Raw genomic sequence first — 17,295 nt, 5'->3', positions numbered from 1 at the left:
TTATTAACAACTTAACAAATCTATACAAGAAGCTATTATTATGGTATGAAAGGGTGTTTCCAAAGTGACTGACTCCTAGAAAATATGGAAATGAAATTTATCCCCTACACAGACGTAATCTTTTGGGGAACATTCATATTGTTATGTAAGATGATTACATTAGATAAACCATCTATACCAGAGTATAGGATGTATATTTGATATAGAAATTAATTTCAGAGTAATACATAGCTAAAGGTGGTAGCACTGTTCTTTTTCCTTCTTAAAAGAAAAAATGGATTTTTTTTACATTATTATATTCCATATTTTAGGTGTTTTGAATTAGTAAAGATTCTCCAGAAATCCAAAACTAGTAATATTAATTCCTATTTGAGTTGCAAAGTAGCATAAAGGGGAGTTAAGAACACTAGCTCCTCAGTCAGACTGCTTGGGTCCACATCTCATGTAAGTGGCTTAGCATATCTGGACCTCAGTTTCCTCTCCTGTTGAAGGGGGCATGATCGCTCCTACCTCACAGGGTTAATGTAATGAGTGAGTGAGTTGCTGTACTTGGGAAGTGCTCAGAAATGTAGCATATATACTACATTAAGTGTACTTCAACATGTTCGTATGTGTTTGGGCAAAAGCAAAATAGTATAGTGTCTAGGCTGAGGGCTGAAAGGTGGAAGGGCAAGGGAGGCCCCAAAGCAAAGGAGGTTGGAGACGGGCGGGTCCCACACAGGGGTCCCACCCTCTCCGTCCTTCATCCAGCCACAGCCCACCTGGACAGAGATCGTGAACAAGAAGCTGAGGTTCCCACCTCCACTCCTGGCCGCCATCCAGGAGGGGCGCCTGGGCCTAGTGCAGCAGTTGCTGGAGTCGGGGGTCGAAGCATCAGGCAGCGGGCCAGGTGGGCCCCTGAGGAACATGGAGGAGGCTGAGGACCGCTCCTGGAGGGAAGCTCTCAATCTGGCCATCCGGCTGGGCCATGAGGCCATCACTGATGTGCTGTTGGCCAATGTCAAGTTTGACTTCCGGCAGATCCATGAGGCCCTGCTGGTGGCAGTGGACACAAACCAGCCGGCCGTGGTGCGGTGCCTGCTGGCCCGGCTGGACCGGGAGAAGGGCCCCAAAGTGGACACTAGGTCCTTCTCACTGGCCTTCTTTGACTCATCAATCGATGGCTCTCGCTTTGCCCCTGGTGTCACTCCCCTCACCCTGGCCTGCCAGAAGGACTTGTATGAGATTGCCCAGCTGCTCATGGAGCAGGGCCACACCATTGCCCGGCCCCACCCGGTCTCCTGCACCTGCCTCGAGTGCAGCAACGCCCGCCGCTATGACCTGCTGAAGTTCTCCCTGTCCCGCATCAACACCTACCGCGGCATGGCCAGCAGGGCCCACCTCTCGCTGGCCAGTGAGGATGCCATGCTGGCTGCCTTCCAGCTCAGCCGGGAGCTCAGACGTCTTGCACGCAAGGAACCTGAGTTTAAGGTCGGCTTCTCATACTCCTTCCTGCCCTTGGTCCCTCATATCTGTCCTTTCACACAGGCAGGGTGTGGTGGGGGTTCCGGGGAATGGAAAACAACAAAGATGATGAGGCCTTGTTCTGTTCTCAGTAACCCTCCATTTTGTTGTTGTTGTTTTAAAAAAGATTTTATTTATTAGAGCACAAGCGGGGAGGAGGATCAAGGGAGAGGGAGAAGCAGAATTCCCCATTGAGCAGGGGGCCCGTACGGGGCTCAATCCCAAGACCCTGAGATCAGGACCTGCATAACCCTCCACTTTGATGGGGAGTTACAGAATCCCACCCTGAAGGGGGATCTCATTCTAATGGCAGAGAGCCATCACTCTAGGGGCCCTTAGTTTTATGCGGGCAGAACAAACCCCAGCCAAGGGATGCCCTGGGTCTAAGGGAGGAGGGAGAACACAGAAAAGCAGCGAGACAGAGATGACCTTCAGTGGAACCTGTCCTTTCTGAAAACATCCTGCGAGGTCCCACAGGAGGTTTGAGTACTGTGTGCTGAGCCCCCAGGCTTGCAATCTCAAGCAGGGAAGGCCACTCCTAGGATGCCCAGCTTTACTTCGTGCCTCTGTGCAGAATGCTATATGGCTTGCAAGAACCAGAAAAGAGAGGTCAGGAGGCTACAGCTGTTGTGCTCAGGGCAGACTCCTTGGAAGAAGCAGAATTAATCTGGCTGCACAGCCAGGCGGTTTAAATACAAGTGAAGAGGGGTCAGGAGGATATTTGCAGTAGGGGTGCAGTGTAAGGAAAGGCTGTTGGGTAGAAAAAGTAGACATGGCGATGAGTGCAGGGGCCTGTGCAGGACGGAGAACATGAAGGGGAAACGGGGAGGCCCAGTGGCAGGGACTCGTCAGGAGCCTGAATACCACTACGCCATTCCGTCCTTCACCCACCCACTGACATCCCCTCTGTGCCAGGCAGACGTGGTCCCCATTCTCAAGATCACCATTCATTAGGTAGGGAAACAGACAATGCTATTGGAAGAGAGGCCAAAGGCAGGACGGGGGTCCATGCCAGCGGAGCCAGGGAGAGAGCGCGCGGCTTCATCAGAGCTGTGGAGGACTCAGAGCCCCCACTTCACAAGTAGAAAAGAGAGGTCCTTCCAAAGGACTTGCCCTCTATGCTCACAGCAGCCCCACGGAAGGAGGCAGCAGAGACTGTCATCCCCACTCTCCAGCCCCTTACCGCATGCGACACCACCTGAGGGACAGTGCTGGGCTCGGGCCTCGCCTCCTGCAATTCTGTCCTGGATTCACCCTGGGATTGTGGCCCTGAGTCAAACCAAGGCTAGGATGAGTAAAGTGGAGGCAAAAACCGCCCTACCCAGGTCTGCTGCTAAAATGGTCAGCTTCTCATGTAAGGTGGGTGTTCAGAAGAATGAACAAAATGAACACGAGGGAGGCCTGCAGAACAGGACAGGAAGTGGGACAGGAAACAGGGACTAGAAGGGGGAAATACAAGGGACAGGCAAAGGCGGCAGAGGGTTTGGGCCGTAATGACTCAGTGATGAGGCAGCGGGAGCACCAGAGAAGCAAAGCTGACACAAGAGGCACCTCATAGCAAGGACGAGGGCTATAGTGGCAGAGAAGAAAGGAACAGATGACTCAGGGGAACACCAGATGTGGGGAAGTGCCAGCCCGCACCAGGACAGAGCAGGCCCAGGCCCACTGTCAGGAGGGTGGGGCTGGCTTACTGGGGCTGGGTCTGCCAGGGTCCACGTGTACCTGCTCCTCTGCAGCCCGAGTACATTGCCCTGGAGTCGCTGAGCCAGGACTACGGCTTTGAACTGCTGGGTATGTGCCAGAACCAGAGCGAGGTCACTGCGGTGCTCAATGACCAGGACGAGGACAACAAGACTGAACCCGAGGCTGAGGGCCTAGGCCAGGCCTTTGAGGAAGGCATCCCCAACCTGGCGAGGCTGCGACTGGCCGTCAACTACAACCAGAAGCGGGTCAGCTGGGCCCTACCCACCTCCCCCACCCTGCCCCTATCCCTGCCTGGCCACCGCTAGGTGTTTCCCTGGGCTCTCCCTGACTTCCTAGACTCTGATCCCAAGCACCCTCTGTCTAGGCCCTTGGCCCTCTGGGTCTCCTTACCTCCCTTCTTACCTTTAGTCTAAAGTCCCTAACCTCTCCCCAGCCCTTGGAAGTCACACGACCCACCAGGACCCTACCTTCAGCCCAGACATCTGGGTTTTACTCAGCTCTGCCTCTGACCTGTGGAGTAAGTTTTGTCTAGTCGTCTTCTGTTGTTAGACTTCAGTATCTCTCTATTCAGCAAAATTAGACTAGATCTCTGAGGGCTTAGATACCAAGTGATTCCATTATTCCCCACCTCCTTAGTTGCCTATCCCTGTGAGCTAAAGACATGCTCCTTTCTAGCCTCCACTCCCTCAGGTATCCAATCCCACCAGGAGCTTACCCAAAAACCTTCCTTCATAATGGCTTCCCTGGCCCTGCCCTCCAGGACACCAAACCCTACTTTCCCTGCACCTCCCCTCCTCAAGACCGGTGCCCCACATCTCTAACAGGACAGGAACCCCTGAGAGTTCTGGGACTTGAGAACCTAGTTCTACCCATTGCTGCCTTAAATTCAAGAAAGTGGGATCTGGGGGTGCCTGGCTGGCTCAGCCAGTAGAGTATTGGACTCTTGACCTCTGGGTTGTGAATTTGAGCCCCAATATTAGGTACAGAGATTATAAGAAGGAAGGAAGGAAGGAAGGAAGGAAAGAAAGAAAAGAAAGAAAAGAAAGAAAGAAAGAAAGAAAGAAAGAAAGAAAGAAAGAAAGAAAGAGAAAGAAAGAAAGAGAGAGAGGGAGGGAGGGAGGGAGGGAGGGAAAGGAAAAAAGAATGTGGGATCCGGAGAGTCCAGAAAAATCTTTGAGTTCAACTTCTCCTTCATAGACTAAGAACTAAGGCCCAAAGAGGGTGGGGTCTGGGGTCTGCCCAAGGTCACACAGCAAAGGAGTTGGCTCTCTTCTGAGCTGGCTGGCCTGAGAAGAGAACAAAGAGGGCTCAATCTTTGTGGCAGGGAAAGAAGGACTATGGCCCCAGTTGGCTCCCCCTCCTTCCCTTCCTGGTAAACACCCACTCTGCTCACGCGCCGCCATCTCTGCTTAGTTTGTAGCACACCCCATCTGCCAGCAAGTCCTGTCCTCCATCTGGTGTGGGAACCTGGCTGGCTGGCGTGGAAGCACAACCATCTGGAAGCTCTTTGTCGCCTTCCTCATCTTCCTCACCATGCCCTTCCTCTGCCTTGGCTACTGGCTGGCGCCCAAGTCCCGGGTACCAAGAATAAAATTAATGATAACTGCCACTTCTTGAGCCCTTTGCTAATGTCCCCATTGAGTCCCCTGAAGGGGTGCTGGGAAGTCGGTCTGACGCTGATTTATAGAGGCATGGAGAACAGAAGTGCTCTTTTTGTCCAGGGGACACACAAAACAGCACAGTCAGGATTTAAACTGAGGTCTCTTTGCCTCCAAATCCTGATCTTTCTTTATATACAACCTTGTGCTCTCCTAAAGAGACCCCCGCCCCAGCGTACAAATTCTTTGAAAGCCTTTACAGACCTAGACGTTTTTATTCCTTCATCTCAACAAGTATCTCGTTGAAACCCTGCTGTGAGCTGGGTGTCAGGCCTGGCCCTGGGGATTTAATGAAGAGTGAGCGAGGTTAGCTGAGTGAGGAACAGGAAGAGTGGTTCTCCAGGGGAGCGGGAGCAGCATTTTGGAAGGGCCGGGGTGGGGTGGGGGCGGTTGGGGGAGAACATCAAGGATGAGTGAAACTGAAAGAATGCTTGTGTTGCTAAAGCATAAGTAGAAATAGCAAGTGGTGGGAAGCAGGCAGGGGCCAGATCTAGCAGAGCCTTATGAGCAGTGATGGAAGCCATTGTAGGGTTTTAAGGAAAGGAGCGATCCCATTAGCTGGGTGTTTGAGAAAGCTTGCTCTACTAGAAGCATGAGGATGGGGTGTGGGAGGGGTAGGGTAGGAATTGGGGAGGTGGCTCTTGTCTAAAATGGGGACACAGGAGGAGGAAAATGACCAAGTTTGGGATAGAAGTTGATGAATTTATTTTTTAACTTGGTTGAGCCTGAACTCAAGGAGCTTGTGGGACCTCCAAGGGGAAGTTCCTTCAACTCTATGATCTTCAGTTTCTTAGTTGAAAAAAATGGAGACTAGTACTCATGGAGTACTAATGGAGTACTGATGGAGACTAATACTCATACAGTTGTGAAGGAAATAGATACGAAATGTAGTACGTGCTCAGTAAATGCCTGAATACGTGCATGAGTGAAAGGAGGAGTCTGGAAGCTCTCCCAGGAAGCAGAGAGATGGGACAGGCCTCCAAGATGAGCCATGCTTTCCCTCCTTGCCCCCAAGCTGGGCCGCCTACTGAAGATCCCAGTGCTGAAGTTCCTGCTGCACTCCGCCTCCTATCTGTGGTTCCTCCTCTTCCTGTTGGGCGAGTCCCTGGCCATGGAGACACAACTGAGTACCTTCCGCGGCCGCAGCCAGAGCGTCTGGGAGACCTCCCTACACATGGTTTGGGTCACAGGTACATGGGTGAGGCCTTTCATTTGTAGCAGTCCCCCCCGGTGGGCTTCCTCTCTGTTCTTCAAAATAAGTACTCCAGTGGGGCAGGGGGCTCTTCCTGTAGATGCTCCCTGAACATATAATCAAACTCCTCTGGGCTCTCCCACACCAAGGGACCTTTTCTGTTCACCCCTAGTTAGGGGATCTAGCCCTGTGATAAGACTCCTGGAGCAAGGGCGCCATACTTGCCTCACTCTGGATGTTCCTGTCCTCTCACAAATAAGACATGAGTCCATAGTGTCAGGTGGGAGAGTACCCTGGTGTCACAGTAGCCTGCCAGTACACCAGCAGGCGATCTAGTCCTAAAAGTCATGGAACAGAAGGGCTCCCACACCAAACTGAGATGCCTACGTCATATAGCTTATTAAATCCCTGAATGGTATCCTCGGAATGGTGTGGTTAGGGGGAGGCAAGTGAAGGTCTGAGCAGGGGCTCTGACAGCTGGAACTTGGCTGGCCCCAACGCTTCATCTATGGGAGAGACGTGGGGATAAGTGTGTCTGGCCACAGGTGACACTTGCTAACCATCCTGTTGGGCGGTTATGAGTTGCCTCGCAATCCTTGTGCGAAGGACACTGAGGACCAGAATGGGTATTACCAGGGGGTAGCTGACTTCAAAGCCAACAACTCCTGAGGGCTTCCTCTGCTGCGTGTACATTCAGCACATCACAAATATTCAGAGTCCACCCATCCCTTTCTCTGTATGTTCACCCACATATGCTCTACCCATTTTATTTGTTCAACATGTCACCCAAATAACTTATCTACGCTCAGTGTTTGAGTTTCATCCATTCCATCCGTTTTCTTCTAGAGCAGAATCAAGTATTCTTAAACAATTCGGCAAAGGCAATTATGAGAATCCCCAGAGCCCTACTTAGCCTCTGGCTGGTCAGCTCAGCGGGCTGGGCTGTTAGCCATTTCCTCAGCCGTCCTCCCCTCATTCAGCTCTAGCTTAGTTAGCAAACCCCTGAAGCAGCCAGTAGACCGAGTCCACTACTCCACCCGGTACCAAGCCAGTCAATGATGCCCAAAAGGAAATCTGGCCAAGAAACTCTGGGGAAGAAAACAATAGCAGTCCAAGAGGAGAAGTCTCTCATCCAGTGATTCACTAAACATGATGGACCTATGCTAAGTGGAGATAAAACCAATTCTGTTCCTGCCCTCGGGGGAAGAAAAGTCTTAAGAAACAAACCCTGCATTTCTTCATGCACTAAGGGCTTGCTGCTACCCTACTGTGGTTGAAGCCCCAATCAATTAAATATGCGAGTGAGGTGGGGAGGGGCAGAGGAAGAGGGAGAGAAAGAATTTTAAGCAGTCTCCATGCCCAGGGCAGAGCCTGTCATGGGGCTCAATCTCACGACCCTGAGATTATGACCTGAGCCCAAATCAGAAGTCTGAGGCTCATCCCACTGAGCCACCCAGGCACCCCAGGAGCTTTTTATTTCACAGAGGAGCACTCTGTCCTTCCGTAGATCTCATGCTTATATGTTTTATCAACTCTGTCCCTGTGGTATTTTAGATCTCTGCCCCCCATGGTAGGTGCCCCCACACCATAACCTAGCTCTCCCCCTACCGCCTCCTTCAGGTTTCCTGTGGTTTGAGTGCAAGGAGGTGTGGATTGAGGGCCTGCGCAGTTACCTCCTGGACTGGTGGAACTTCCTGGACATGGTCATCCTGTCCCTGTACCTGGCGGCCTTCGCGCTGCGCCTCCTCCTGGCCGGGCTTGCCCAAGCGCACTGCCGGGATGCCCCCAATGGGGCTGCCTGCCACTATTTCACCACAGCTGGTGAGTGCCTCCCCCACCTGACTCTGCCCCAATCCCCCAGCTCCTTCGCTCCTGTGGCTCTCAGCCTCAGCCCGCACTCCACCCTGCACAGAGAGAAGTGAGTGGCACACAGAGGACCCCCAGTTCTTGGCGGAGGTGCTGTTTGCTGTCACCAGCATGCTCAGCTTCACCCGCCTGGCCTACATTCTGCCAGCTCACGAGTCCCTGGGCACTCTGCAGATTTCCATTGGCAAGATGATTGACGACATGGTCCGGTGTGTACTGTCCCTGCTCAGAGCAACCTCCCCTGTCATAGACTCGGTGGCCTCTCCCTGTGAAATTCCCCAGCCCTCTGCTACCCACGCTGTGTGGCTCTGACTGTGCTGATGGTAAATCCTGTCCAGTAGGACTCTGACTCACTCATCCTTGATCCACATCTCAGCATCTCAGCCCCTGCCTGGGAGACTGGCCCATCCCCTGATCTCATTGCTTCAACTCAGTACCCTTCATTCTAAAGGAAGAGCTCCTGCTTCGGCACCATTTTATTTTATTCATTTATTTTAAAGATTTATTCATTTATTTTAGAGAGAGTGTGGGTGCGGGGAGGCAGGCAGAGGGAGAGGAAGAGAGGGACAGTCTCCTTAGGCATACTCCCCACCAAGCGCAGAGCCTAACGAGGGGCTTGATCCCAGGACCCTGAGATCATGACCTGAGCCAAAATCAAGAGCCAGATCCTCAACCAACTGAGCCACCCAAGCGCCCCCCCCCACACCATTTTAAATGACTTCTCCTTTCCCATCCCTACGTTCTCTATTCTTAGTAGTCACCAAATTGAATACTTGTCAAGAGATACTGAGTCTGGGAGGATATCGCCCGATCCCTCTTCCCAGAACCTGACTTCTCCCAAGGTGGAGACTTTCTCTGACCTGTCCCCATCCCCTCCCCTGTCAGGTTCATGTTCATCCTCATGATCATCCTGACCGCCTTTCTCTGTGGTCTCAACAACATCTATGTGCCCTACCAGGAGACCGAACGGCTGGGCAAGTATGCTGGGGCAGAGACAGGAGGGGCAGGTGGGAGTTGGGACACAACCGCCTGGGGCTTAGTAATCACCTCTGCCTTCCTCTCCTTCCTCTTCTATTCTCTTATAATTAATTTCTTGTTTGGGCAATAATTAATTCACTGTCTCACTGATTCACACTCATTCATTTGTTTGCTAACTCATTCATTTACTCATTCACTTTCTTCCCAAACTTATCATTTCGAAAAATGTCAATCCGGTAAAAGCACAGTGGACACCCATACACCCTGCACCCAGCTCCAGCAACTGATGTTTTGCCACATTTTGCTCCATCAATTGCTCTCCTTACTCTTTTTTTTTTTCCTTGATACATTTAAAAGTTGCAAACATCATGACATTTCATCCCCAAATATTTCAGATCTCCTAAGACATAACCATAAGACCATGATCACACTCAAAGCATTTATTTATATTTATTTTGGGGCACCTGGGTGGTTTAGTTGGCTCAGCATCTGCCTTTGGCCTAGGTCATGATCAAAGGGTCCTGGGATAGAGCCCTGACTTGGGGGGGGGTGTCCCTGCTCAGTGAGGAGTCCACTTCTCCATCTCCCTCTGCCCCTTCCCTGCTCTTGCTCTCTCTCTCTCTCAAATAAATAAAATCTTAGTCTTTTAATCTATTTTTTCTTTTCTTTCTTCTTCTTCTTCTTCTTCTTCTTTTTTTTTTTTTAAGTAGGTTCTACACCCCACGTGGGGCTTGAACCTGAGATCAGGAATCCCATGCTTTACTGACTGAGCTGACCAGATGTCCCCACACTTAAAAAAATTAATACCAAGGGGTACCTGGCTGGCTCATTCAATAGAGCATGGAACTCTTGCTCCCAGCTTCATGAGTTCAAACCCCACATTGGGTGTAGAACTTACTTAAAAAAAAAAAAGAAATAAACAAATAATTTGATACTGATCCTAAATTATTATTTACTGTATAGTTCTTATTCCAATTTCCCCAGATGCCCCGCTCCCCCTGAAAAAAATCTTTCTAGCTTTTTAAAAATCTGAGATCCAATCTGGGGTCATATGTTGCATTTTGTTGTCGTATCTCTTTAGTCTCCTTTAATCAACAACACACCCTCTACCTTTTCTTTGTCTTTCATAACAAATGAAACTTTTTGAAGAGTATGGATCAAGGTATATCGCAGAGAGTGGCCCATAGTCGGGATTTAACAGACTAGTTCCTCGTGGGAAGATTCAAGTTAAGCAATTTTGGCAAGAACACACCTAGGCACTGATGTGGGTTTTCCACTGCATCCCATCAGGAGACAGAAGATGCCAGTGTAGCCCACTGTCAGGTCTACTGGTCTAGCAAAGCTCTTCACTGTTAAGTTGCTAAGGATGCTCATTTAGCAATAAAAAGATATGTGGAGACCATGTGACCAACCTGTTCCCTTGGATCTCTGGCTCTGTGGCTTTAGCATCCATACATGAATCCCGGTGATCTACTGCCGTTCTATCTGTGGTGTCCTTCTATAAAGAAGTGCTCTCTTCTTTTCTGAAAATCAATAAAGATGCAAAGACTTTTTTTTAAATATAAGAATCCATTACAGTTCATTATTCTTCTTGATACTTAGTTCTTGCCAAATATGGCCAATAATTATTGTATTTGTTTATTCACTCATTCATTGTCTATTCATTCATTTGCCCACATTTTGTGTCCATGCACCTTGTCATTCAGTTGTGGTGGGCTTTTTGTTATTGTTGTTGAGTTCACACCCATTTACGGATACCTTCTTTGTAGGAAGTCCTGTCCCTGGCACTGGAAGCTGAGACAGAGGAAGTGAACCAGACTCAGTCTCATAAAGAAGATCACCAGTGTGCATAAATAAGCTTGATCCAGGGCACCAAGTGCTGTGAGGAAGGAAGGCTTATGTTGAGGATACCCAGAGGGGAAAGCTCCTTCCTCTGCCTTAGGTAATCAGGAAGGATTTCATAGAGAAGGGAGTATCTCTAATGATTATGGGGTTCAGAGAAGGTGCAGGGTATCCTGGGCAGAAAGGGAACATGCACCAAAGCGGGGACATATGGTTAGAAAATCACAAAGAGAATCACAAGATGTCTTCCATGGTTGGCATGTGGAGGGAATTCTGAGAGAGGAAGCTGGAGAGGGTAGAGGAGCCAGGTCACCAAGCTCATGAACATCCTCCTGAGAAGCGTGGGTTTTCTCAGGCTGGCCAGTTTGCTCCCAGTGGCCTTTCAAGCAATGATGCTATTATAAATTCTTCATGAGTGCAACTATGGGATGGTTTTATTGATGATGCTGAAGGAGCCATGCTGGGACCTGTGGATATTGGTCAAGACTTTGTCATTGGTTCCAGCATAAATGGAGGCTTTATTCAGACCAATCCTCTTACTAAGAACCATTGTTCACATCCCACCTTTGGGAGGCTAGCTTAAAGGAACTGAGCTTACACAGTTTAAACTGTGAATATCACCACCAGGGGCAGCAACAAACCATCCCAGCCTGCTTTGTGGGTCCTGGTGATACCAGTCACTCCATAGTGTCACAGGCCACTTCTCCTGGGCTGTTCACTCATCGGTGACACCTAATGAAGTCAAAGACATTTCTGCTAACCATATCAGAGAGGTTGTATGGGAGGCATTTAGCCTGAGAGCAATTAGGAGCGCTTAAAGCTTGACGAGCAGAAGTACAATACGTCTGATCAGCAGTTGGAAAGAATACCTTGGATGCCAAGTGGAGGATGGAATAACAAGAGACTGAAGCCAGAGACCAACCGCAGAGGCAGCTGCAGTAATTGAGGCCTGAACTGGAGCTGAGGTAGAGGGAGTAAGACAGATTCACAAATAAATTTGAGAAGAGGGAGAATGTCGTAGGGTCTAAGTGACTAGCAGATGTGCACATGCGACTGGGGGTGGAGAAGGGAGTTCAGAAGGGCTTCCTGGAAGAGGTGGCACTGGAGTTGCTACTGCTGTGGTCCAAATTACCATCCCCTCTCACCCAGACCATAACAAGTTTCTTTCCTTCCTTTCCCTTTCTTTCCTTCCTTCCTGCCTTCCTTCTTTCCTTCCTTCCTTCTTTTTTCTGAGAAAGAAACAGCATGCACAAGCCTGAGGGGGGGTGCAGAGAGAGTGGGAGAGAGAGAATCCCAAGGAAGCTCCATGCTCAGCACAGAGCCCCACATGAAGCTTGATCCCACAATTCTGATATTATGACCTAAGCTGAAATCAATAGTCAGACGCCCAACTGACTGAGCCACCCAGGCACCCTCACCACAAGTTTCTTAAGTGGTCTTTATGCCCCCACTCTCTCATGGCTGCATCCTTAGCACTTTTGGCACTACTATATGCTCAGTAAACATTGGTTTACTGAAAGAATGAGTGTAAACTCAGAAATGACAAGAGTCAGTATGGGCCAGGGTGGCAGAACGCCCTGGGCTGGGTCCTGGAGGGTGAGGAGGAGTGTTTCTCGCTGGCACTCAGGCCCTCCTCCTCCCCTCACATCCTATCCTTTGCTCGGCCATGCGTGCCAGTTTCAACGAGACATTCCAGTTTCTGTTCTGGACCATGTTCGGCATGGAGGAGCACAGCGTCGTCGACATGCCTCAGTTTCTTGTGCCTGAATTCGTGGGCCGGGCCCTCTATGGCATCTTTACCATCATCATGGTCATTGTGCTGCTCAACATGCTCATTGCCATGATTACCAACTCCTTCCAGAAGATTGAGGTGAGCAGAGGCCAGCTGAGGCCAGGGAGAAGGGACCCAGGGAAAACAGGAAAAGAAGGCAAGAAGTCCCGACACTTGGGTTCCTGCTTGGCCTCTACTCTCGTCTTGTTTTGTGGTTTGGGGCAGGAGTTCCTTTCTAGGCCTCATTTTCTTCATCTCTAAAATGAAGGTCTTAGGGATGCTATTCGCTTCTCCAGACCCAAGTCTGGTGCTCTTTCCCCTTCATGGTTGGGAGGAAGGGTGCATTGTGGAAAAGTAGGTGGGAACAGGAGAAGGGAGAGGGAAGATGGATGGGCTAGGGTTTGTGGCTGGAGAGCATAGGCGGGAACTGGATGTCAGAGGATGAAAGACAGTGGGGAGGAAGAGAGGAAAGGGGGAGCCAGGCAGGGGAATGTGGGTGATAGATGGGAATGGGGAGAAGACAGCAGTGGGCACACTGCCAAAGAGGCATGGAAACCAGGGGAGCTTGAGACAGACGGGGTGGGCAGGAGGGCTGGGTACCAAAGTGGCCTTGCAGAGCCCCTGCCTCCTGGTACCAGGATGACGCGGATGTGGAGTGGAAATTCGCTCGCTCCAAGCTCTACCTGTCCTACTTCCGAGAAGGCCTGACACTACCTGTGCCCTTCAACATCCTGCCCTCCCCCAAGGCCCTCTTCTACCTTCTCAGGTGATGCCCTCAGCACTCTCACTCCCCACCTCCCAAGCATCCAGCAGCCCCCACCCAGCTGCCTAGACCCCGTCCCCTGACTGACTGCTTGCTGGCCCCTCTGAATGTCTCAGGAGAATTTTCCGCTTCCTCTGCTGTTGCTGCTCCTGCCGCCAAACCAAGAAGCCAGACTATCCGCCAATCCCCACCTTTGTGAGTACCTCCTCTGCTTGTCATTAGTCTTCTTCAGGCCGGGCCTTCATCTGTATTGTCTACACTGCCTGGTTATCTGCACACTCCTTGTCTGTCTTTCTGGTATGTTCCCCACAAAGCCATTTCCCATGTCCTCCTCTCATACTTGGCTGCCTTTCCCTGTTCCTGGCTCTGGCTGTTTCCTAGATTTCCAACTACGGGTTACCCAGCTTCAACAGAAATCCATACCGCCCTGCTCCCAAGCCACGGGCACCCTATTTGTCTCAGACCTGTCCTGCAGCCTTAAGAAGCCACTCGAGCCCCTGCTGAACCACAGAACGATCAGGAAAACCCTACTCCCCCAAGCAATCCTTTTCAGTATTATATTTTTATCACTATTATTACACAATCTTTTTGCCATCAAAAAAAAAAAAAAGGTCCAAACTTCAGACAAACCTCTTTGCCCTAAACTGAGCCAAGACGTAGTTAAACATTAAAAAAAAAAAAAGTTAAGAAACCAAGGCAAAGTACCCCACAAACTGAGAAATTAAATGGATGATAGAGGCCCGAGAGAGAAGGCCGAGCCTCCAAGGGGCTCCCTTACCTCTTGTTATGTGTTCCCTGACCCAGGCTTGGCCTGGGAGCCCCATCCTGTTTCAGACCAGCATTAAGGCTGGGTCTGTAGGGGGTCCTGTTTCCTTTAAAATGTGTTACCCGAGGATGTCTCTAAGCCAGGGACTCCGGGCCAGCTCTGTGGGGGCCACAGGCCAACTCTGGAGCTCTGAAGTCCCTTGATCCCGATTGGTCCACAGTTTGTTGAACAAACACCAACACCTCTACTGGAAATAAAGATCTGCGTGATGGTCGTCCCTCCAGGTGCTGCCAGTCTATCGTAGCAGAAGGAAACTGGTGGTGAATGCACATGACAGCAAGCACGTGACAGAGAGCAGCACGGGGCACACCTGGAGCCCAGAGGACAGGCCCTAGATCTAGACTCAGGAGCCAGGGAGCTTCCCAAAGCCCTTTAGAGCAAAATGGAACCCTGAAGGGCAAACAGGAGGTTGGTGGGCAGACACAGTGGAGAAACCGCATGTGCTCAGCATGGGAAAACAGGATGCTTACAAGAAAGTAAACGGCCTGGGTTCCCAGTTCCCAGCACTCCCCGGCTCCGGGCCATCCCGTGTGGACACTTCCTTCACTCTAAAGGACCTCTGACTCCAAATTCTGGAATTATCACTCTTTTCCCTGGTCACTTCCTGTTCTTGTCCAGGCTGCCAGGTGCCTATTCGCAGACCATCTGTCAGGGCTGCTCCACCCTGGAATGAGGCACACCAGGGGTTGTAACCAATTCTCTGGGCCTGTGTCCAGTCCTGGATGCACAGGGCCACTGCGTCCTGCCAGATCCCCCACACTAGCCGGCTGGGATCTCCCCCACTGTAGTCCCACCCCTCTCCCAGCTGCCCCCACCTTGATAGCCTCTTCTTTGGTGATCCGATCCAATGTCCCTTCCCACCTGTCCGCATCCTCAGGAAATGGCCTCCCTAAGTTCTTATTCCTTATTTCATACAAGGAAAATGCTTTATATACTCTGTAGCTGTAAAAGGCCTAACATCCTCTCTCATACTCTGCCTGCCCCAGCTTCGCCAACCCCATCTTTCCCCTGAGAATATTTAAGAAAATGCTTTGCTTTTTTTAATGAGTAAATATGTTAACCATAACATACTTAGAAGATAAAACTAGATAAAAATAATTATTTCCTAAGCAGTTAGAGAGCCCCTATTCTCTGTCAGGGAAGTACTCACAGAGGAAGTAGGCATTACTACCATTTCTGTCTTAAATTTGGAGACCCTCAGGCCTAAACAAATTGAGTAACTTGCCTGGGGTGCCAGGCTGCTAAGTGACTGAGCTGGGATTTGGGCCTGTATCTTCCCAGTCTAGCACTTTGCCTGCTATACCTCTGTTCTCTCTCCACTGTCTGCCCCATCCACATGTCCTGCTTGCCCTCTTAGTACTGTTGTGGGGCCTATACCTGAACCCCAAACCAATCATTGCAACTTGCATGATAATTTCCATGTGGACACCTCCCCACATCCCCTAGTTTCCCCCTCCCCAGCATTTGAAGGGAAGGGTTAATCTGGACTAACTCAAGAACACCAAGGTAGGGTTGGTGGCAGGAGAGAGAACTCAACCATGCCTGACTCAACATTTTTGTCTCTGCCCCCCACCTGCTTCTGCACCTCCCCCACTCCCACCCCCCTACACCAGCTCTCTTATACTCAACCTTTGCTCAGCTTTCCTTCTGCCTTCCAGGACTGCACCACTGTCTAGCTATGTGGCCTCAAGGGACAGAAAGGTCTGCAGACTTGGCTTCCAACCTTTATCATCTGGGGAGGGCACAGTGATTACAGAATGGCTGGGAGCAGGGGTAGAGTCTCTCTCACTCTCTGGTCTTCCCATCCCAGGCCAATCCCCAGGCGGGGGCAGGGCCTGGGGAAGGAGAGCAAGGATCCTATCGCCTCCGAGTCATCAAGGCCCTGGTACAACGCTACATAGAGAGAGCCCAGCGGGAGTTTGAGGAGACCCGGCAGAAAGGTTAGTGGCTCACCCCTAAGCCTTCCCCATTGCATTATGGGAATAAATACCACACACCCAGGCTCACACCCTGCAGTGTGACCCTCCTACTCAATGACTCTGAGCCATTCAGATATTTATTCCACTCATTTCCCTCAATCCTTCATTCCTGTGTTTTTGTTGACTCATTGACTCTCTTACCCACTGGCTCACTCACTTAACTCATATTTCGTTCATTCACTCAGTCATTACTAATTCACTCATTCAATCAACATTCATCACCGCATCCCCTTTGTTTCAGCCTCGTCTTGGAGGGATGGGGGGACTGTGTAGAGCAGAGACACGGGGGAAGTTTTCAGGTTGGTGAGACAGAGAAACCATCTTTGCAGGCAGATCATGCTTAGTTAGGAGAGAACCAAATTGCAATGGGAGCCCAAGGGAGATAAAGAACCTATTGTTTTGAGAGGTTCGCGGGAAGGCAGAAGGATAGAGGACCAGAAATTGGAGAAGCAGAGGTGTAATTCAAACTGGGCCCTGAGGATGGGTAGATGGGAATATTGGTGACAAGGGCAGAAACACAAATCTCTCCCCATTAAAAACTTTCCCATTCCTGTGACTCCTGATCTCTTCTCTGGCCCACAAGTCTTTCCTTTGCATTGCCTAAACTCATGACCACCTCAGTCCCTCTCAGATTCATCTGACCCAGACTCTGCCTGCTCCTGATCCGCAGCCCAAGAGCGAGTCTCTCACTTTCTCCAGTTCTACTCCCTCAGGCCCCGTAGGCATGATGTCCCCTGGGGTTCTGTTGTGAGGGGAGAAGTGGTTCAGGGCAGGCTCATCTTCCGAGAGACCTCCCCGTCAACACTTCCCCCGCACCCCAGACCTGGGCAACAGACTGACGGAGCTGACCAAGACTGTGTCTCGCCTGCAAAGTGAGGTGGCTGGTGTGCAGCGGACCCTGGCAGAGGGAGGGATACGCCGGCCACCTGAAGGTGCCAGCATCCTCAGTCGCTACATCACCCGAGTGCGTAACAGCTTCCAGAATCTGGGCCCTCCCATCCCTGAAACTCCAGAGCTCACAGTGCCAGGGATTGCAGGGACCCAGGTACCTTCAGAACCTGGGCTTCAAGATGTTGGAGGGGCTAGGATGCCAGCTTCTGGAGAGTCTGGCCCTTCCTCCCCAGCTCATGTGTTAGTGCACAGGGAGCAGGAATCAGAGGCGGTGGGGGACCTGCCCTGGGAGGAAGATTTGGGGGTCAAGGGGGGGTCCTGA

General features: G+C 50.7%; 1 protein-coding gene and 1 long non-coding RNA gene across 2 annotated transcripts in view; one reads left to right on the top strand and one right to left on the bottom strand.

Annotated features, from left to right (window-relative positions):
• Positions 1 to 14,194, bottom strand: part of LOC308350590 — a 23,288-nt gene extending 9,094 nt beyond the window's left edge. The window contains exons 1-2 of the long non-coding RNA XR_013967547.1: positions 14,056 to 14,194; positions 10,314 to 10,424 (exon numbers count right to left, since the gene is read on the bottom strand). This is a non-coding gene — a long non-coding RNA (uncharacterized lncRNA). The remainder of the gene's footprint in view (positions 1 to 10,313; positions 10,425 to 14,055) is intronic.
• Positions 1 to 17,295, top strand: part of LOC308350589 (short transient receptor potential channel 2) — a gene marked incomplete at its 3' end in the record, with an annotated part of 19,351 nt that extends 2,056 nt beyond the window's left edge. The window contains exons 2-13 of the mRNA XM_080816042.1: positions 751 to 1,470; positions 3,240 to 3,452; positions 4,621 to 4,785; positions 5,881 to 6,055; positions 7,678 to 7,878; positions 7,970 to 8,132; positions 8,809 to 8,901; positions 12,421 to 12,613; positions 13,153 to 13,280; positions 13,394 to 13,472; positions 15,914 to 16,043; positions 16,904 to 17,295. Of these exons, the coding sequence (XP_080672168.1) occupies positions 751 to 1,470; positions 3,240 to 3,452; positions 4,621 to 4,785; positions 5,881 to 6,055; positions 7,678 to 7,878; positions 7,970 to 8,132; positions 8,809 to 8,901; positions 12,421 to 12,613; positions 13,153 to 13,280; positions 13,394 to 13,472; positions 15,914 to 16,043; positions 16,904 to 17,295 (2,652 nt within the window). The remainder of the gene's footprint in view (positions 1 to 750; positions 1,471 to 3,239; positions 3,453 to 4,620; positions 4,786 to 5,880; positions 6,056 to 7,677; positions 7,879 to 7,969; positions 8,133 to 8,808; positions 8,902 to 12,420; positions 12,614 to 13,152; positions 13,281 to 13,393; positions 13,473 to 15,913; positions 16,044 to 16,903) is intronic.

Source organism: Martes martes, assembly GCF_963455335.1.
Source record: "Martes martes genome assembly, chromosome: 10".
NCBI lineage: Eukaryota > Metazoa > Chordata > Mammalia > Carnivora > Mustelidae > Martes > Martes martes.
The sequence above is the reverse complement of the archived record's forward strand: the minus strand, read 5'-3'. Positions and strand labels throughout refer to the sequence as shown.